The sequence below is a fragment of the Nematolebias whitei genome, chromosome 10 (assembly GCF_014905685.2).
Source record: "Nematolebias whitei isolate Nwh7 chromosome 10, NemWhi1, whole genome shotgun sequence".
Classification (NCBI taxonomy): domain Eukaryota; kingdom Metazoa; phylum Chordata; class Actinopteri; order Cyprinodontiformes; family Rivulidae; genus Nematolebias; species Nematolebias whitei.
Window position 1 is genome coordinate 49,078,540 of NC_056507.1, and position 17,453 is coordinate 49,095,992.

Below are 17,453 nucleotides of genomic sequence, written 5' to 3' on the forward strand. Positions count from 1 at the left end.
TTTAACACGGTGTGATTTGTTTTGGCCCGGTCTGTTCTCTACTCTGTTGGCCATTTTAGTTAGCTTCTGCTGCTATTTGTATATGTATTTCTATTTTATGTTTTCCTGTCTGCTGTGCATGTTTGTGTTCTTTTGTACAGCACTTTGGTTGGCCTTGTTGCTGTTTTAAGTGCTATATAAATAAATTGGTATGGTATGGTATGGTATGATCAGCAGAGTGACAGACATGAGTTTTACTTACTGTCTTCTTCAGTGGAATGAGTTCCTTCAGAAATGTAGATTTCCAACTAAAGAAAGGAGAAAATGAAATAAAATGTTTAAAATGCTCAGGTTTGTTATTTACTCTACTGACTTTGTGAGAAATTCAACTAAAACTAAAGACAAACTCCAAGGCTTGAAATCAGCCCCAGCTGTAACGTTGATTGGGCTGTTTGTGAACTACCCAGAGAAGAAATGAAGACAGTACAACGGACTGGGTCACATTAGAGTCAGTGAACAGTGAACACACCACCGCCAGTCTGGACTGGACTCTGCTCCATGAACAACCACCAGTAAGTAAGTAAAACTTTATTTCTAAAGCACCTTTCAGCAACATGGATCACAAAATGCTTCACAAGGGCAAGACAATTAAAACAAAAACAAACAAAAAAATAATAATTTAAGCAAAAGCCTGTCTGAATAAAAATGTCTTTAGTTGTTTCTTAAAGGGATCCATGATAAGTTGCAACAATAGACTTTATTTGAGAAATATTTATTTTAGATGTAAAAACAATACAGTAAAAATATTGTAGGCTGTTTAGTTTTTTCATAAATTTAAATAAAATATTGTCACACGGATGTTGCCATGTTTTTTAAACTGCAATGCATTCTGGGTGAATGACATATGCTAGGTCCTGTAGTGCTAGCTCCATCCAATTTTTTTTTAAACCATATTGTTCTAACATTTGTTATATTTTCAAAACTTAACCTAATATGAAATATACAGACTTCAGTCTTAACCATCCATCCATCCATCCATTTTCTGTACCCGTTTATTCCATTTTGGGTCACGGGGGTCGCACGTGCCCATGTCCAGCAATCACTGTACGAGGGGTTGGGTACACCCTGGACAGGCCTCCAGTCCATCACAGGGACACATAGAGACAAACGAGACAAACAACCATTCACTCTCTCATTCACACCTAGGGACAATTTAAAGTTACCAATCAGCCTAACATGCATGTTGTTCTTCGAGGTCCGAGGCTTCAGCGATGTCTTCTTCTTGTTCAATCTGAAGCAAGCAGTCTGATTTCGGTCTGCCACACTGAGTCTGTCCCTCCTCAGAGGCAGGCAGACTGAGCGGGGCAGATTGGACAAGGCTGGCCGGGGTCGAGTCGCCTGTTTTGGGTTGAGCAAAGAGCAGCGCCCCGCTGAAGCCACGGAGTTCGAATGTCCAACGTAAAACTAACTTTACCGCGGTTTAATGTGGTGCTATGGCTCTGCAGACATTGCACATTGTTGTCTTGTTTTGTGGTGTTTCTAATGTAAAATACTTGCATACAGCGGACATGTTAAGATGAAAAGTTTGTTAGCTGTTAGCCACAGTGCTGCTAACTCAGCCCTCACGTTGTAGCTGGCTGCAAACTATGAAATGGATTTCCTGAATGTGAGGCGGGTCTTATTACTCTGGGTTCATGAGACACGCCTCCATTCAGGAAATCCATTCCATGGTTTGAAGCCAACATGCATCATGGATCGGAAATCTCTGCAGGTTGGATCGGAAAAATCCGATACATAAATTATATCTGGTATCGGTATCCGATACAGATACCGGATCGGCCCCATCCCTAGAGTGGGTTGAATCATGCTGTCCTCTGCGACATGATAGCGGTCTCCAGTTAGATAAAGGGAGCTGCCTAAATAGCTAGCTGTACTGTGGCCAACAAGGCCAAATTCTATGGTGGCTGAGCGAACACGTAATGCGATATGCAGTATGCGCTGAAGTAGGAGCAGAAAAAAAACTTAAAACACAATTTTTTTATCGATTTATGGGCCTTTAGAATCGATTCAGAATCGCCAGGACTAGGACTCTAGATTATTATTTTTTCCCGCCTTGTCAGCATTGTGGCACTCAGAATTATTGTCTGAGTGTCAAGGTGATGCCCAACAGATTTACTTTCACAAGCAGAGCATTATGGCTGGCCTTAATGCACAGCTTGAAATATAAATAAAACTTTATTAGAATTTCCAAAAAAGTTCAGTCTGGTCCTCTGGACATTCAAAAAACAAAACAAAGAAAAGAAAATGTAGAAACGTTTCGTCTTCCATCCCAAAGACTTCCTCAGTCTGAGGTGCTGTATTCAGCTCAGTCTTATAAATAGCACCTTCTCAGAGTGGATCAACTAGTTTTGCTGCTGACAACCAAAACCAGCTGCTCACATGCTCAAGAAGAACCATCAGCCTAACAATTGATAATTAGCACCTGATGGCTGTTTACTATTCACAGGGGGCTGAGTGATACTAGCAATCACAGCATTGTAAGAGGCACAACGTGCCTAGATCAGACCACACTTCAGCAAGTGCTGGACTGTACAGATCAGGCACTCTTAGCACAGCATGTCAAGTCCAAGACTCAACAACAAAACAAGTTTAACGTACTAATAACTCATCAACACCATTACAATTACAATCACAACACATTCAGTGTAAGACAACACCCCAGTAGACAATTACATTCCAGGGAGACAGAAAAGTGGGTGAAGAATTTATCTGACAGACAGCTCACCCAGCCGGAGACAGAGATTCTTGCCAGGGGACTGAACTTTGCGGTTGCACCAAGTAGAATTCCTCTAGTGGAGATGATCATAGCCACAGAGGTGGTCAGTTTAAGATTAAAATCAGACACCACTCTGAGCAGCAGGACCACACGATCCACAGAGCAACTGTGTCAACTCTTGAAACTGTGCCTGCAGTCAACCTACTTCACATATGGGGGCCAATATTATAGGCAGAAACATAGGTGTGCTATGGGGTCTCCAGTTTCTCTTGTTGTGGCTAACCTGTGCATGGAGGAGGTAGAAAAGAGAGCCATGACATCCTTTTCAGGGACACCACCAAGTCATTGGTTCAGGTATGTTGATGACACCTGGGTTAAAATTAAATCTCATGAAGTCCAACATTTCACTGACCACATCAACTCTGTGGATAAATACATCAAGTTCACACAAGAAGATGTAAAAAATGGCTGGGTGGCTTTCTTGGACTTTGAGGTCTTAGTTTCTGATAGAGGACATTTGCAAACTGAGGTGTACCACAAACCCACCCACACAGACCAGTATTTAGAGTTTGACTCCCATCACCCTTTGGAGCACAAATTAGGAGTCAACAGGACTTTGTACCACAGAATAGACAGCGTTCCCACTAACTCAAGAGCCAGGCAGAAGGAGAAATCCCACACAAGATAGGCTCTAGAGCTATGTGGATATCCTAACTGGGCCTTCCTGAAAGCAGAGAAAAAACCCAAACAGAACTCCAGCCTTCCATCAAGTGAAAAGGAGGAACCCAGACCAGTGGTCATTCCATATGTTGTGAGAGTATCAGAGAAACTGAGACGTTTATTTTCTAAACATAACGTCCCAGTGGCTTTTAAACCCAAAAATACATTACGGCAAAGACTGGTTCATCCCAAAGATCCAGTCCCCCGGCACAAACAAGAGTAATGTTGTGTATGCTGTTCAGTGTCAGGAGGGTGATCAGTCTTACATCAGAGTCAGAGTCAGAGTCAGAGTTTCTTTATTGTCATTCGCACCTCATGTGGTACATGTGGTGGAGCGAAATTATGTACACAGGGTCCCAGTTACATCCAACAATAAAATGTATAAGAAAAACAGTAATAACATCTAAGATATGAACTAAGAAAAACATCAACTAAATATACACTAAGCACTCATAACATAAAACATTGAACATCAGCACAAACATGAACATGAGTCTGTGAGCAGATGTGCACGCATGAACACATCAACATTGAAACAGATCAGCAGCAACATGAAACAGATCAGCAGCAACATGATATGGTTTTTCACAGTGATTATTCTAGTTAGAGATTCATGAGTCTAACAGCCTCAGGGTAGAAGCTGTTCCTCAGTCTAGTGGTTCTACATTTAATGCTCCTTAACCTCCTTCCTGAGGGGAGTGGGGCAAAAAGTGTGTGTGCTGGGTGAGTGGGGTCCTTCATGATGCAGGTGGCCCTCTTCCTGCATCTGGAGGTGTAGATGTCTGTGATGGTGGGGAGGCTGATTCCAACAGACTTCTGTGCAGCCTTCACCACTCTCTGCAAAGCTTTTCTTTCTGCAGCTGTGCAGCCTCCATGCCACACATTGATGCTGGAGCACAGGATGCTCTCCACTGCACACCTGTAGAAGGAGGTGAGGACTAAGCTTCCCAGGGGAAACTAAACAGCCACTGGCCAAAAAGATGGCCCAGCACAGAAGATCAACATCATCAGGCCAGGACTCTGCGGTCTACACTCATCTCCAGGCCAGCGGTCACTCTTTCAGGGATGAAGATGTTCACATACTGTATAGAGAGGAACGATGGTTTGAGAGAGGAGTAAAGGAGGTCATCTTTGTGAAAAGAAACTGTCCATCATTAAACAGGGGTGGAGGCCTCCATGTTCAACTGTCCCTCTCTTACAATGCTGTTATTGCTAGTATCACTCAGCCCCCTGTGAATAGCAAACAGCCATCAGTGTGCTAATGATCCATCATTAGGCTGATGGTCCTTCTTGATTATATGAGCAGCTGGTTTTGGCTATCAGCAACAGGCCGGTTGATCCACTGAGAGAGGGTGCTATTTATAAGACTGAGCTGAATACAGCACCTCAGACTGAGGAAGTCTTTTGGATGAAAGACGAAACGTTTCTAGATTTTTTTTTTTTTTTTATGTCCAGAGGACCGGATTTAACTTTTTGGGATTTTTTTACCTGGATTATTGAGCATGCATCAGGATATTTCTTTCTATAATTTATTTATTAGTTTATTTATTACAAACCTTTACTTAACCAGGTAAATCCAATTGAGATCACAGATCTCTTTTGCAATCTCCTCCCTGGACTGCCACCTTACCGTGGTGGAGGGGTTTGATTGTCCCAATGATTCTAGGAGCTATTCTATCAGGGGCTTAATGCGCCTAGTAGGGTCACCCAAGGCAGACAGGTCCTAGGTGAGGGACCAGACAAAGTGTAGCCCAAATACCCCTATGAAGATTAAAATTTATGGAACCAATGTTCCCTCGCCCGGACGTGGGTCACTGAGGTCCCACTCTGGAGCCAGGCCTGGAGATGGGGCACGCTGGCGAGCGCCTGGTGGCCGGGCTTTTACCCATGGCACGGCCCGAAGACGAGACATGGGTCCCCCTTCCCATGGGCTCACCAGCTGTGGGAGGAACCAAAAGGGTTGGGTACAATGTGGGATGGGTGGTGACCGAGGGCAGGGACCTTGGTGGTCTGATCCTCGGCTACAGAAGCTGGCTGGACATGGAAGGTCACCCCTCTGGTGGGGAAGGAGCATGAGCTGATGTGTGAGGTTGAGAGGTTCCAGCTAGAAATAGTTGGACTCACCTCAACGCATGGCTCTGGAACCAATTTTCTTGAGAGGGGTTGGACACTCTTCCACTCTGGATTTGCCCATGGTGAGAGGCGCAGAGCAGGAGTGGGCATACTTGTTGCCCCCCATTTTGGTGCCTGTACATTAGGGTTCACCCAGGTGAATGAGAGGGTAGCCTCCCTCCACCTACGTGTGGGGGGACGGGTTCAGACTGTTGTTTGTGAATATGCGCCAAACGGCAGTTCAGATTACCCACCATTTTTGGAGTCTTTGGAGGGGGTACTGGAGAGTGCGCCTCCTGGGGATTCCCTTGTTCTACTGGCGGACTTCAACGTTCACGCGGGCAATGACAGGGAGACCTGGAGGGGTGTGGTTGGGAGGAACGTCCCCCCTGATCTGAACCCGAATGGTGTTCTGTTATTGGACTTCTTTGCTCATCATGGATTGCCCATAACGAACACCATGTTCAAGCATAAGAGTGTCCATATGTGCTCTAGGCACCAAGACACCCTAGGTCGCAGTTCGATGATCAACTTTGTTGTCATCTCATCTGATTTGCGGCCACATGTCTTCGACACGGGTGAAGAGAGGGGTAGAGCTGTCCACTGACCACTACCTGGGGGGGGGGGGGGGGGGGACACTACCAACACTGTTTATAGTGGAGATGGTGTGCTGCTGACCTCAACTCGAGATGTTGTGGGTTGGTGGGCAGAGTAATTTGAAGACCTCAATCCCACTGGCACATCTTTCACTGAGTAAGTGGAGCCTGAGGATTTTGTTTTGAGCTCTCCAATCTCTGGTGCTGAGGTCACAGAGGTGGTTAAAAAGCTCCTTGGTGGCAGGGCCCCAGGGGTGGATGAGATTCGCCCGGAGTTCCTTAAGGCTCTGGATGTTGTAGGGGTGTGTTGGTTTACACGACTCTGCAATATTGCCTGGACATCAGGGGCAGTTCCCCTGGATTGATAGATCCAGATGATTGATAGATGGTGGTGGTCCCCCTATTCAAAAAGGGGGACCGTAGAATGTATTCCAACTACAGGGAGATCACGCTCTTAAGCCTCCCTAGTAAGGTCTATTCAGGCATTCTGGAGAGGAGGGCCCGTCAGATAGTCGAACCTCGGATTCAGGAAGAGCAGTGCAGTTTTTGTCCTGGTCGTGGAACACTGGACCAGCTCTACACCCTCAGCAGGGTCCTGGAGTGTACGTGGGAGTTTGCCCAACCAGTCTACGTGTGCTTTGTGAACTTGGAGAAGACATTCGACCATGTCCCTCGGGGACCCTGTGGGAGGTACTATGGAAGTATGGGGTACCAGGACCTTTGATACGGGCTGTTAGATCCCTGTATGACCGGTGTCAGAGCTTGGTCCGCATTGCAGGCAGTAAGTTGGGCTCGTTCCCAGTGAGACTGGACTCCGCCAAGGTTGCCCTTTGTCACCGATTCTGTTTAACTTTTATGGACAGGATTTCTAGGCGCAGCCAAGGTGTTGAGGGGATCCATTTAGTGACCTTAGGATCGCGTCTCTTCTTTTACAAATGATGTGGACCTATTGCCTTCCTCAGGTCGTGATCTACAACTTTCCCTGGAGTGGTTCGCAGCAGTGTGATGTGGCCAGGATGAGGATCAGTTCCTCTAAATCTGAGGACATGGTATTGAGCAGAAAAGGGTAGAGTGCTCTCTCTGGATCGGGGAGGAGGTCCTGCCCCAAGTGGAGGAGTTCAAGTATCTTGGGGTCTTGTTCACGAATGAGGGAAAAATGGAGTGGGAGATCAATAGGCAGATAGGTGCAGCATCTGCAGTGAAGCGGATGCTGTACCGGTCTGTCGTGGTGAAGAGAGAGCCAAGTCAAAAGGCGAAGCTCTCAATTTACCAGTCGATATACGTTCCTACCTTCATCTATGATCATGAGCTTTGGGTTGTGACCGAAAGAATGAGATTTCGGATACAAGTGGCTGAAATTAGTTTTCTCCGCAGGGTGTCTGGGCTCTCCCTTAGAGATAGGGTGAGAAGCTCGGTCATCCGGGAGGGACTCAAGAGTAGAGCCGCTGCTTCTCCACATCAAGGAGCCAGTTGAGGTGGCTCGGACATCTTGTTAGGATGCCTTCTGGACGCCTCCCTGGTGAGGTGTTCCAGATACGTCCCACCGGGAGGAAACCCAGGGGAAGACCCAAGACATGCTGGAGGGACTATGTTTCTCGGCTGGCCTGGGAATGCCTTGGGATTCCCCCAGAGGAGCTGGCCCAAGTGGCTGGGGAGAGGGAAGTCTTGGCCTCCCTACTTAAGCTGCTTCGCCCGCGATCCGACCCCAGAGCAGAAGAAAATGGATGTATGGCTCTCTTTTGCAAGGGAGGCCTGGGCCTGAAGGCAGCCTAACATGCATGTTTTTAGTCTGTGGGAGGAAACCGGAGAACCCGGAGAAAACCGCAAGATACTGGGTCCAACCGGGGATTGAATCCAGGACCTTCTTGCTGTGAGGCAACAGTGTTAACCACTGATCCGTCATGCTGCCAAAACTTGGGAGAAAATATTTTTAATTCAACTAACCAAGTAGGGGTGTGAATATCTCGGTGTCTGGCAATCCAATGCGATTCCGATTTTTGGTGTCACAATACGATTCAAAATCAATTTTTCGATTCGGAAACGATTTTCGATTCAGAAACGATTTTTCTATTGAAATGGTTATAAATTTTGTTTCAATTATAATGTATATGTAACTAACAAGCTGAAAAGATTAAACAACAATGTAAACAAATAGAACATTTACAGTGCCCTGCGAAAGTATTTGGCCCCCTTGAACTTTTCAACCTTTTGCCACATTTCAGGCATCAAACAAAGATATAAAATTTTAATTTTTTGTGAAGAATCAACAAGTGGGACACAATCTTGAAGTGGAATGAAATTTATTGGATGTGTCAAACTTTTTTAACAAATAAAAAACTGAAAAGTGGGGCGTGCAATATTATTGGGCCCCTTTACTTTCAGTGCAGCAAACTCACTCCAGAAGTTCAGTGAGGATCTATGAATGATCCAATGTTGTCCCAAATGACTGATGATGATCAATAGAATCCACCTGTGTGTAATCAAGTCTCCGTATAAATGCACCTGCTCTGTGATAGTCTCAGGGTTCTGTTCAAAGTGCAGAGAGCATCATCAAGACCAAGGAACACACCAGGCAGGTCTGAGATACTGTTGTGGAGAAGTTTAAAGCCAGATTTGGATACAAAAAGATTTCCCAAGCTTTAAACATCCCAAGGAGCACTGTACAAGCAATCATATTGAAATGGAAGGAGTATCAGACCACTGCAAATCTACCAAGACCCGGCCATCCCTTTAAACTTTCATCTGGAACAAGGAGAAGACTGATCAGAGATGCAGCCAAGAGGCCAATGATCACTCTGGATGAACTGCAGAGATCTACAGCTGAGGTGGGAGAGTCTGTCCATAGGACAACAATCAGTCGTACACTGCACAAATCTGGCCTTTATGGAAGAGTGGCAAGAAGAAAGCCATTTCTCAAAGATATCCATAAAAAGTGTTTAAAGTTTGTCACAAGCACCTGGGAGACACCGAACATGTGGAAGAAGGTGCTCTGGTCACAAGAAACCAGAATCCAACTGTTTGGCCACAATGCAAAACGATATGTTTGGCGTAAAAGCAACACAGCTCATCACCCTGAACACACCATCCCCACTGTCAAACATGGTGGTGGCAGCATCATGGTTTGGGCCTGCTTTTCATCAGCAGGGACAGGGAAGATGGTCAGAATTGATGGAAGATGGATGGAGCCAAATACAGGACCATTCTGGAAGAAAACCTGTTTGAGTCTGCAAAAGACCTGAGACTGGGACGGAGATTTATCTTCCAACAAGACAATGATCCAAAACATAAAGACACATCTACAATGGAATGGTTCACAAATAAACGTATCCAGGTGTTGGAATGAACAAGTCAAAGTCCAGACCTGAATCCAATCGAGAATCTGTGGAAAGAGCTGAAGACTGCTGTTCACAAACGCTCTCCATCCAACCTCACTGAGCTCGAGCTGTTCTGCAGGAAGAATGGGCAGAATTTCAGTGTCTCCATGTTCAAAACTGATAGAGACGTACCCCAAGAGACTTGCAGCTGTAACTGCAGCAAGAGGCGGAGCTACAAAGTATTAACGCAAGGGGGTCGAATAATATTGTACGTATCACTTTGAAGTTTTTCATTTGTTAAAAAAGTTTGACACATCCAATAAATTTCATTCCACTTCACGATTGTGTCCCACTTGTTGTTGATTCTTCACAAAAAATTAACATTTTATATCTTTATGTCTGAAGCCTGAAATGTGGCAAAAGGTTGAAAAGTTCGAGGGGGCCGAATACTTTCACAAGGTACTGTATTTAAAACAATAATTTTAGCTTCCTTACTGTATCAAATATGTTTGATTCATTTTATATTTATACCAAAAATAGGAAAAATATAGGAGTGTATAAAATTCTGTAACTTAAATTACCAGTATTAGGTTAGCTTAGTTGCCTGAATTAAAAATAATAATAATAATAATAATAATAATAATAAAATAAAAATCTAGGAACAAATAATTCATCCATCATCTTTACCAACTTCTTCCTTTAAGTCACTGGTGTCACTGGTGCCCATATCAGCCATCACTGTGTGAGAGGCGGGGGACAACAGGTCTCCAGTCCATCACAGACAAATAATTCAAAATATATAAATATAAAAGTAAACAGACTTCAGCCTACCATAGTATATTAAACTTTAACTCAACATGAAATACAGACTTCAGTTATTTTTAACCACATTGCTCCAACATTTGTTATATTTTCAAAACTTCGCCTAATATGAAATATACAGACTTCAGTCTTAACCATATTGATTCAGATTTAGTAAATATTTAACAAAATTTAAAAACCTTTGGAAACCTGCACAAAAACTTCTGAACTATAATTTATAAATCATAAACTGTATCATTTATAACTGGCTCCAGGAGATGTGTCTCATCTCTTCAACCTGTTAAAAAGACAAATTACATTAAGTTTGTTTTATAACTTGTCTATAAGTTTTAGTATATTATGAGAAATAACAGTTACCTTTGATCTGCAGCTGCATCAGAGCTTCTAACATTTGTTGTTTCATGGTGAAGTTGTGGTGCTTTATCGGCAAAAGAAAAAAAAAAAAGCTACGTGAAGGAATAACGTACGTTGGATCCATCGTATTAAAAATAAACCTGAACCTATCACCTTCCACTGAGCTGTCTGATCATAAATCCTTTGTGATGCAGCAGGAGATGGAGAGGGAACTCTTCACAACCTTTAGAGAATCAGCTGGAAGTTTGTTGCGGAGTTCACTGATCGGCTGCTTCGCTTTCATCTTCTGTGAATTTTGTCGTATTTCAAAAATGCTGTACCGCAATTTTATTTTACACTTCTTGTAAAAATGAAATGATTTTTAAAGACGAAGCAGCGGGTTGAATCGTGCTGTCTCTCTCCTCCATGCTGGCAGGCTCCATTCAGATAAAGGGAGCTGGCTAACTAGCTGCTGTACGGTGGCCTACACGGCTCAATTGTACAGCGGCCGAACAGGGAGTAGGAGCAGAAAAAATATAAATCAAATGTCTTTTCTGAAAAAGTTGCAAACACCCGGGCACTCATTTCTCCACCTGCTCATGATCCGTCCATCCCATCTCATTGTGTTGCTGTTCTGGACCACTTCGAGCCCATCTCTCTGTCTTCCCTGGAGCAGGTCATGTGCGGCATGAAGCCATCTGGCTCCCCTTTTGACGTTGTCCCCCCTCGACTCCTTAAGGAGCTTCTTCCTGTTCTGGGCCCTCCTGTTCTTGGCATTGTGAACAGCAGCTTAGCCTCAGGTGTGGTGCCAATAACTTTTAAACATGCTGCTGCCCAACCTCTCCTGAAAAAGCCTAGCCTTGACCCCTCAGTCATGTCCAACTTCCGGCCTGTCTCCAGACTCCCATTTGTCGCTAAACTGCTGGAAAAAATAGTGGAGTCCGAGCTGAAATGCTTTCTAGAGGATAATGCCATCTTAGAGCTATTCCAGTCTGGCTTTAAACCTCTCCACAGCACTGAAACTGCTCTACTCAAGTCCAAAAAAGTTCAATCTGGTCCTCTGGACATTCAAAAAAAAAAAAAAACTAAACAAAGCAAAAAATCTAGAAACGTTTCGTCTCTCATCCAAGAGACTTCCTCAGTCTGAGGTGCTGTATTCAGCTCAGTCTCTTAAATAGCACCGTCTCAGAGTGGATCAACCAGTTTTGCTGCTGACAACCAGAACCAGCTGATCACATGCTCAAGAAGGACCATCAGCCTAACAATGGATCATTAGCACACTGATGGCTGTTTACTATTCACAGGAGGCTGAATGATACTAGCAATCACAGCATTGTAAGAGGGGGACAGTTGAACCCGGAGGCCTCCACCCCTGTTTAATGATGGACGATTTCTTTTCACAAAGATGGCCTCCTTTACTCCTCTCTCAAACCATTGTTCCTCTCTGTCCAGGATGTGAACATCTTCATCCCTGAAAGAGTGACTGCTGGCCTGGAGATGAGTGTAGACCGCAGAGTCCTGGCCTGATGATGTTGATCTTCTGTGCTGGGCCATCCTTTTGGCCAGTGGCTGTTTAGTTTCCCCGATGTAAGACTGATCACAGCCCTCCTGACACTGAACAGCATACACAACATTACTCTTGTTTGTGCCGGAGGACTGGATCTTTGGGATGAACCAGTCTTTGCCGTAATGTATTTTGGGGTTTAAAAGCCACTGGGACGTTATGTTTAGAAAATAAACGTCTCAGTTTCTCTGATACTCCCTCAACATACGGAATGACCACTGGTCTGGGTTCCTCCTTTTCACCTGATGGCTGACTGAGCATGCATCAGGATATGCTCTACTCAAGGTTTTTAACGACATTCTCCTATTCACAGACGCTGGTGATTCTGTGCTCCTTCTCTTACTGGACCTCACATCTGCCTTTGATACAATTGACCACGAGATCCTCATTGTGAGGTTAGAACAGTGGGTGGGCATCACTGGGTCAGCCCTCGAATGGTTTAGATCTTACCTCGCTGACAGGTCCTTTTGTGTCTCCATCAAAGATTTTAGTTCAGCCTCGGCAGCGCTTAAATGGGGGGTACCGCAAGGGTCCATCCTTGGTCCTCTTTTATTTTCTTTATACCTGCTGCCACTAGGTGCTATTTTCAGGAAACATAACATACCTTTTCATTTCTACGCCGACGACTGCCAAATCTACTTCCCCCTCAGACTCAACGGTACTCGCTCTATTCAACCGTTACTGGACTGCCTGGCTGACATCAGAGATTGGATGGCTTTAAATTTCTTGAGTTTCAACGAGAAGAAATCTGAAGTTATGCTGTTTCCTCCCAATGACACAATCACCAACCACTGCATCGACCTATCCGTTCTGTCACCGTTAGTGAAACAAAGAGTCACTAATCTAGGAGTGATACTTGACCCTTCTCTGAAACTCAACAATCATGTAAATATGTGTTATGTACCCTAGGGTGCCCCTAGTGACACCTTCTAGGTTTTGTACATATGAGCTGCAGTTTTGTTTCTTCTTGGGCATGCCTCTCTATTTTAATCACCTTAATTGCAGTCAGCTTGGGAGTTCTGACTGAAGCTCCTATATAAGCTTCAGAGTGTGGTTCTTAGAGTGCGGAGTCTTGAGGAACTCAGAGGTGGTGGTGCTGTTTGCTGCAGTGCTGTTTGGTACTAGGGTGTTCTCCGCCCACCCTTGTTGTCTCGTTATGAGGTAAGCTCCTGTTGAGGAGATGTGAAAGAGCTGCTGAGTGCTCTTTGTTTGAGATTTAGGCCTGGGTGCTTAATATGCATTTAGACCTTGAGTGTGCTTGTGGAAGCCTAGTTCAGCTCAGGTAGAGGGGCCTGAGCTGTGTGATTGTGGACGTTTGGGTGTTTCTGTTTATTGTCCAGGGAGGTGATTTTGCTGACCGTGGACGGTCCTGCGATTTGGGTCAGTTTTGTTTCTTTCCTCCCGTTCGCTGTAGTCATTCAGACTAAGGCCCTCTGACTGGGTGAGATTTGGTAGTCCTGTTTTCGTTTTTTTTCCTTTACTCCTAGACATCTTTTGGACAGGTAGTCCGCTGTCTGTGAGGCTTCGACGACCCTGTACAGGGTTGGCCCTGCTCAGGCGGCGTTATATTGATTTTGGCCAAACTCACCTGGTCCACCTTTCTTTTTATTACTTTACTTTCTTTTTGTTTGGTGACACGGGTCCTGAAGAAGGTGCTCTCCAGTCCAGGAGGGAGGAGCCCACGAAGACTTCGCCTGCTGCCCGGAGTGATTTATAAAACTTAGGTTTAATAAAGTTTTATTTTTAAACCTTCTTTTGGTGTCCTGTGTCCCTTCAATATGTTCGGTCTGAGCCGGCCGTAACAATATGATTGTTAAATCCTGCTTTTTCCAGCTGAGGCGACTGTCTAAGCTGAAGCCCATATTGTCCAAAAATAACCTGGAGACAGTAATTCATGCATTCATTACATCCTGGCTCGACTATTGCAACTCACTCCTTTTTGGTATCAGTCAGACCTCCATAGCTAGACTCCAACTGGTCCAAAATGCAGCAGCCCGGTTTTTGACCAGCACAAGCAAAAGGGAGCACATTACACCTGTTTTGGCCTCCCTACACTGGATTCCGGTTCACCTTCGAATCAAATTCAAAATACTCTTGTATGTCTATAAATCACTAAACAGCTCTGCCCCCTCCTATCTTACTGATCTGCTCCAGCCGTATGTCCCACCACGTTCTCTCAGATCAGCAGACCAGTTGCTCCTAACAGTCCCAGGAACCCGTCTCAAGCGCAGAGGTGACAGGGCCTTCTCTGTAGCAGGACCAAGACTTTGGAATGAGTTACCTCTGCTCGTTAGACAGGCCCCCTCCCTCACAGTTTTTAAATCTCACTTAAAAACACACTTTTATTCCCTGGCTTTCAGCACTGTATGATCTGTGCTGAGTCTGTGTGCATCACACTGTGTTGGTCATGTTGCGGTTGTTGTCGTTATCCATTATTGTTTTTGTCGGTTGCTACTTTTTGGTGTCCTGCTATGTAATCTGTTGCTGTGTGCTTGTTCTGTTTGTCCCTGTACAGCACTTTGGTGTGCTTTGTCACTGTTTAAAGTGCTTTATAAATAAGTTGGTATGGTATGGTAAATGCATTTTAAAATCGATTTATGGACCTTTAGAAATGATTCAGAATCGCCAGGACTAAGAATCTAGATTCATCGAAAAATCAATTTTTTTTTCGCACCCCTATAACCAAGGTTTTTAATGAAGATGGAATTTTTGAGATTTTCCAGTCTGGTTTTAAACAATTACACAGCACCGAAACAGCCTTGGTAAGGATCTGTAATGACATTCTGTTAGCGAATAACTCTGGTCAGTTTGTGATCCTGGTACTCCTTGACCTTACTGCTGCATTTGATACTGTGGACAACTGTATCCTTATTTCATGGTTAAAACACTGGGTTGGGATTACGGGTGCAGCATTAGAATAGTTCTGTTCATATCTGAGTGACAGAAGTTTTTGTGTCAATGTTGATAATAATTTATCTGCTTCAGTGTCTCTTTCCTGTGGGGTCCCGCAAGGCTCCATTCTTGGAACCCCTTCTGTTTTCATTGTATCTGCTCCCCTTGGGGTCTATCCTGAGGAAACATGATCTTTCGTTTCACATTTATGCTGATAATTCTCAGATTTATTTGCCCTTAAAACATTTGCTCTTTGCTAAAATGTCTTGATGACAAAATGTCTTGATGAAAAACTAGTCCATGCATTTATTACAACCCAGCTGGACTACTGTAACTCGCTTTATGTTGGGGTCAGTCAGGCTTCATTTTCACATTTCCAGCTCTCATAAAATGCTGCAGCTCAGCTATTAACAGGAACTTGTAGGTTTGAGCACATTACTCCGGTTCTGTCCTCTCATCACTGGCTTCCTGGGCGTGTCAGAATTGATTTTAAAATTCTTCTGCTGACAATTAAGTGTGTTAAAGGCCTTGCACCATCATACCTCTTTGACCTTCTTCATCCTTATGCTCCTTCTCGGGCCTTGAGATCATCAGACCAGCTGCTTTTGGCCGTACCAAAAACCAGCTGAAGCTCAGAGGAGATCGAGCGTTTTCAGTCATGGGCCGTAAACTCTGGAACAATCTGCCCATCAACATTAGACAGGCCACCTCAGTCTCTATTTTTAAATCTCTCCTAAAAACACATCTGTACTCACTGACATTTAACACAGGGTGATTCGGTTGAGTATTTCATAGTTTCTGATTGTGTTTATGCATTTTGTTTTATTCCTATTTAACACATGGTCATCTGATCTTATTCAGTATTTCATTCTTTCTGATGTTTTGTGTTTTTTGTTTTTTTTATTCCTGATGCTGGAATTATATCTTGTTAATTTTTAATTGATGCTGTGATCTTTTTGTTAAGTACAAAAAGAAACTGTTAGTAACCGTTCCTGTTTAAAATGTGCTATATAAATAAATCCGACTTGACTTAACTTGACACCCTGTATATTCAACCTTTCTTTAAACAGGTTAGTCCCATTGAGCCTCGAGGACTCATTTACAAGAGAGACCTGATTTCAACAAAGAAAGATGACAACAATAGACACTTATAAAAAGCCATACAGAATTTTATTTATTTATTTTTTTAAATACAAATAAGATGGCAAAAAAGTAACAACAGCAGCTAGATTCTAAGGTGAATGTAGAAAACTAAAAACAGGAACATGTCAGCATTGGTCCCTGCCAGGAGTCCAACATATTCTTAAAGCCACTTAAGAGAGGTCAAAGGTCGAGAGCTTCAAATCTTTTTGTAAGATATTCCAGGAAACAGGAGCGGAGTAGGAGAAGGTCCTTTTGTCTAGTTCAGTCCTCACTGAGGGAACACTGCAGGTAATAATGTCCTGAGAGCGCACGCTGTAGCTGCACTCACACAGAGACATGTAGGAGGAGATGTATGAAGGCAGCAGACCAGGAAGTGATTTAAAGATGAAGATGTACCAGTGAGAGAGTCTGCGTGAAGTTAATGGTGACCAGTTAACCAGTGGATACTGGGTGCAGTGGTGGGTACGGTAGTTACAGCCAGTTATGAATCTTAGTGCACCATATCTGTGTGTACTTCCTGTATATCTGTGTAACCTGTCCTGAACATCTGACCTTGCCAGTAAAAAAAAAAAAAAAGTTAAAAATCTTCTCCTGCCATCGAGTGTTTTTACTCAACTCATTTTGAGTTGAGTAAGTTTTGAGAATATTTTCCTCTAACAGTAGATGCAAGTTAAAAACAACCCAGTGGGAAGAACACTGACCAAACTTCTTTAAATTAGTCTTCAGTTGACCAAACTGAGACAACTTCAAACCCAGCTTCATAGTAAACATGAAATAACAGATGGGTGTGAAACATGTTACAGATGCAATATCCTCACCTTGTGTTTGAAAGGCAAACACCTCTGCAGCTTCACCTGCAGACACAGACCTGCAGAAAGAAAACATGGCTGTCAGAAAAAACTTGTGAGTTGAAAAAAGGTGTTAAAAAAAGGTGTTCACTAGTGAACAAAGAAGCAGCATTTCACCTGGATCTCCTTTAATTCCACACATTTAAAACATGTTTCTCACCAAGTTTGTGTAAATTAATCTGTGGGTTTAAAGACATTTGAACTTTAATACACTTTAACACAGAGCGTCAGGTCGACACTATTTGTGTTTATAGAGAAATAAAAACCACACTGGACTTTACTTGTGTTCAACACTCCTCATGTAAACGATGTTTGTCATGAAGCTCGAGGACAATAAGGTGTGGGGTTAAAGAC

The 17,453-nt window shown here is 43.7% G+C and overlaps 1 protein-coding gene across 1 annotated transcript in view; it reads right to left on the bottom strand.

Moving 5' to 3' along the window:
• The window catches only part of ciao2a (cytosolic iron-sulfur assembly component 2A), a gene marked incomplete at its 5' end in the record, with an annotated part of 34,247 nt that overhangs the window by 6,202 nt on the left and 10,592 nt on the right, over nt 1-17,453 (bottom strand). The window contains 2 exon segments of the mRNA XM_037683042.1: nt 242-287; nt 17,070-17,119. Of these exon segments, the coding sequence (XP_037538970.1) occupies nt 242-287; nt 17,070-17,119 (96 nt within the window).